Source organism: Pygoscelis adeliae, unplaced genomic scaffold (assembly GCF_000699105.1).
Source record: "Pygoscelis adeliae isolate BGI_AS28 unplaced genomic scaffold, ASM69910v1 Scaffold392, whole genome shotgun sequence".
Classification (NCBI taxonomy): Eukaryota; Metazoa; Chordata; class Aves; order Sphenisciformes; family Spheniscidae; genus Pygoscelis; species Pygoscelis adeliae.
Window position 1 is genome coordinate 1,149,545 of NW_008824293.1, and position 4,248 is coordinate 1,153,792.

Here is a 4,248-nt window from a genome sequence, read left to right on the forward strand (position 1 = left end):
GTCAGCGCTTGCAGGGACGAGTGATCGAAGCGTGCATGTGTCTCAGTGCACTTGATGGCCGTGGGGCCACTGGTGCCCTTGGCGGGGGGACGAGCCGGCTGTCCCGTGGGTCGGCACCGCTGTCCCCTCCCTCGGGGCCCCCAGCTGAGCCTGTCCTTGCTCCCCCAGGACCGGACACGGGCTGCCTTGTTGGACAACCTTCACGACGAGCTCCACGGGCACACACAGACCATGCTGGGGCTGGGGCCCGAGGAGGACAAGCTGGAGAATGGGGGTCACGGAGGCTTTCTGGAGTCTTTCAAGGTAACCCCCCGTCCCTTGCCAACAGCAGAGTTAAAATGCAGACAGGGCTGGAAGAGCACATTTTAGTGGAAGATGCAGATGAGTGGTGTTGGGGGACAAGAGACGTCCCCTGAGAGCAGGGTGGCGGGAGGAAGTAGGAGCTCTCCAGCGCCCGCTCAGCCAGTGGACACCCGAGCTGGTCCCAGCAGGAGCAGGCGCAGGCTGAAGCGGTTGTGGTGTTGGCAAGTGCCACCATCGGGGTGACCTCTCCAGAGCCCCGGAGCACCTCCTCTCCCACCAGCGTGCTCTGGCATTCGCCATGTCTCCAGAGGGGTCTCGGTCCAGGGCCAGTACCACGGCGAGGGCTGTGCCTGCAGTCGGTCTCTGCTGCAGCAGGTTATGTCCCCGGGCTGCTGGCAGCCCCTCTGTGCCACCCTGGCTGTGGGATGGGGCTGGGCAGGAGGACGCCTGGGGGTGGCTGCTGTGGCAAGCAGGGGGGGGGGGGTTGTCATTGTGTTAAATGGGAGACACAATGAGAGGTGCTGGGTGTGTAGAGGGGAAACGGTGCTGAGTGTGTGCTGGGGGGGATTAGGGGTGTAAGGGGAGAGAAGGGAGAATGGGTTGGCAGAAAAGGGGGGAGGAGAAAAAGAAATGGAATAAAATGATGTGGACAAAACTGAGCAACCGTTGGAGGTAGGGACAATGACCAGCTGGGCAGTGTGGGACGTCCCTGAAAATGGAGGGGCAGCACTTGAGTCTTGGGGGATGAGCCATTGCCAGAAGTCTCTGGTGAGGCTCCCCTGCGACAGCGATGGGGAGGCGGCTGGGAAGGGCAGGCACGTGTAAATCTGGGCTTCACTCACGGGTGGGTGTTCAACGGAGCTCCTGAGCCGGGGGACCGTGCCCCTGCCGTGGGTGACGCCTGTGGCCATGCTTCGGCCCGTGCAGCTCCCCCACGCGTCTCCCCATCCTGCTCCTGGTGCATCAGCTCTGCCGGGCAAAGGCCGTTTTAGCTGCATCTACAGCAGGGACGGGTGCTGGTGCGGGGTGGCCGTCCCCATCCCGGGCGGGGAGCTGCCCTGGCGGCAGCTGTATGGAGACAACTCCCGCAGTTACCTTATAGGCACAGTTTTCTCTATGGTATAGAGAAACAGGCACTGGTAAGAGATGAGTCGCCTCATCCTGCACCGGACGGCTGCAGAGGAGGGGTGAGCAGCTCCCTGGCCCCCACTGTGGGGGTGGGTGGAGGCTCAGGTGTGCCCTGTTTAGGTACGAGATATGTTGTAGAACTTGAGATGCTGGGCAGTCACATCACAGTGTTCACTTCAGGGTCTGAGATGCTGATGTTAGATAATCATTTTTTTGTATGCTTTTTGTGTACGAGAAAGTGGACTTTGCTCTTTTGGCGTTGCAGGGTGTGCCAGGGCGGGCGATGAGTTCCGTGGTCCGGACTGGGCTGCGTTTGCCTGGCCGCCTCGGGACCGCGCTGCTGGGCTGCATCCTAGCTTATGTCCTCCACCGCGTGCTGTCAGAGTGAATGGGGGAGAGGAGAGACGGTAAATAAGAGGGCTGGGAAGGGGTGAGGCCTGATCCCCACGGTTTCTTTTTGCCCGGTGCCTTACACCTGCGACCCAGCCCGCAGCCCCTTCCTCCCCGGCCGTGCAACGTGGGGACCGGCCGCTCAGAGGAAAGCGGAACTTGTTTCTGCTGGGCTCTGAGCAAGCAGGAGGGGTGCCTTTGCCTCCCTGCTGCGGGGAGAGGAGCCGCTGGCCAGCCCCCCTTGGGAGGGGGTGTCAGGGTGCCCAGCAGAGCTCCGCAGCCTCGGCAGCCCCGGGCAGGAACCTTCCTGCCTGCACGGCACGAGCACCCGCTGGCGCTGCTGGCAGCAAAGCAAGCAACCAGTTACTTTTATTTGCAAACACTGTCAAATTTTGTATGAATCGCTGACCCTAATAAATCAGGTCTGATGGACTCTTGCTTGGTGTTTGTTACTGGATGGGCAGAAGGGGACAGCGCGGGGCTGTCGGGGCGGCCACGGTCCCTGGCACAGGCTGGGACTTGGTGAGAGCTTGGGGCTGCAGCTCCCACTTACCCCAGTGCAGGTCCGCCCCTGGAGCCAGCAGCAAACTGGTGCCTGTGCACCATCGATACGGTGCTGGGCACCTCCAGAAATCTGGCCCTTGATGGCTTGTTTCCTCCAAAATCTCTTTACCTTGAGCTGCAATTCAGGGGGCTGGAGGAGAGGTAGCCATGGCGCGGCGGGTAGCGCAGCAGCAATTCAAAGGGAATAGCTGCGAAGAACAACTTTCCTGTGATTGGCACACTGGCATTACGGTCCAGTTTGGGCTCCCGTTACTATGGTGACTACAGTAATTAGAATATGGATATGGATTTCTTTTTTTTTTAAACTTGTGCATTTCACTGCTGCTTTTCATAGCGTGTGCCAGACTTTCAAAAGATCTTGCGGTCACATTTGTAAGTGCTTGGGACAACAACTGAGAGAAGACTTTAAAAATAGCTCAGGTCCTGTTTAAGCACCCAAACGAGCGTTCAGATCTGCAGAATTTCTCTGCCTCCGGTATGCGCAGCTCTGCTTGCAACAGTTTGAGTCAAAACAGGTTACAGCAGTGCTCTTCCCCGGCTTGAGCCGCCAACGTTTGCAGAGCCCGGCCGTTGGCCCTTTCCTGGGGGACGTGGAGAGCTCCGTGGGGGCTGCAAGTCCCATTGTGTCCAGACTCGGCGTGGCACATCTCCGGGCTCTGCCGCAGAGGCGGGTTGGACTCTGCGCCTCTGCTCCATGCCTGGGCGAGGCGTGCCCTGCCGTGGGCATCCCTCGGCGTGCAGAGCTCCGGCGGTGCTCCAGCTCTCCGGGGCAGCCAGAGGGAACAAGGGCACGAGGCCTTGCGCTGGGCATCTCGCTCCTGTAAAAACCAGCCTGTGCCAAAACAGACACGGATGTTTCAGGGCAGCTGGGAACAGGCTGTGGTCTGCTGAGTGAGCGAGGTGCCTAAGGCTGAGTGGGAAACAGAGCCCTCAGCCTGGGCTGGGAGGAGGCCACGGGTGCTTTGGCCAAGGGGTTGGATTGCAGGAGGGGTTTGGCACAGCAGCGGTCGTGGTCCTTGATTTGCTGCATCCAGCAGTGGGGATGCAGCAGGAGAAACCGCGCTGGGCTGCAGTGCCGGCACAGAGCACGGCAAGCCTGAGCACGGGTGGGCTCTCGGCTGGAAGCTGCGCCCAGACTTGGTGACGTGGCCCGGGCGAGGGCGGTCCGGCAGAAGGCGTGCCCGGAGCTCCGGAGAGCGGGGCTGATGTGAAAAGAGTGAGGGAAGAGGGCTGCTTGGTCTGGAGAAATGAAGACCGAAGGGATCAGGGAGGGTCTGTGACCATGCTGCGACTGCTGCAGGGACGATGTTGCGCAGCTCATCTGTGGGTCTGTTACAGGGATGGCTGGGCCAAACCAGCAGCAGAAGAGGTTCAGGATAAACGTATTTTTCAAGCATAAGCGTGCTGAAGAACAGAAGTACCTTTGTGAAGAGGCTGTGAAGCCTCCAGCTCTGGGGATGTTTCGGGGCAGGTTGGAGAGGTCCGTCAGCGCGTGGGAGAGGTGCAGGCAGCAGGCAGGACAGGAGTCTCCTCGCGGGACCCGTCCTCTCCCGAGTCCAGCTGTGGTCACCGTGTTCTTGCTGAGGAGGCTGGGAGGTCGGCCAGGCGCTGGGCAGGAGGCAGGGCTCTGGGGCTCCTGTCTGCCGCTCCCTGTCCCATAGCTGCAGTCCTCGGCCCTCGCACCCGGCATCATGGGGGCAGTGGGGGAAAACCCGACCTTGTCCTGGCTGTGCGGCTCCCCGAGGGGTGGCTCATCCTCAGGCTGTGCGGAGCAATGGCTGCTGCTGTTACTCGTGGGATTGTTGTTGGTGTGTGCCAGCTCTCAGGGGGAGGACCAGGCAGGTCACGCTCCGGTGTGCCTTG

The 4,248-nt window shown here is 60.8% G+C and overlaps 1 protein-coding gene across 1 annotated transcript in view; it reads left to right on the forward strand.

Moving 5' to 3' along the window:
* Positions 1-4,248, forward strand: part of RAP1GAP2 (RAP1 GTPase activating protein 2) — a 21,601-nt gene that overhangs the window by 13,419 nt on the left and 3,934 nt on the right. The window contains exons 15-16 of the mRNA XM_009318833.1: positions 169-303; positions 3,864-3,869. Of these exons, the coding sequence (XP_009317108.1) occupies positions 169-303; positions 3,864-3,869 (141 nt within the window). The remainder of the gene's footprint in view (positions 1-168; positions 304-3,863; positions 3,870-4,248) is intronic.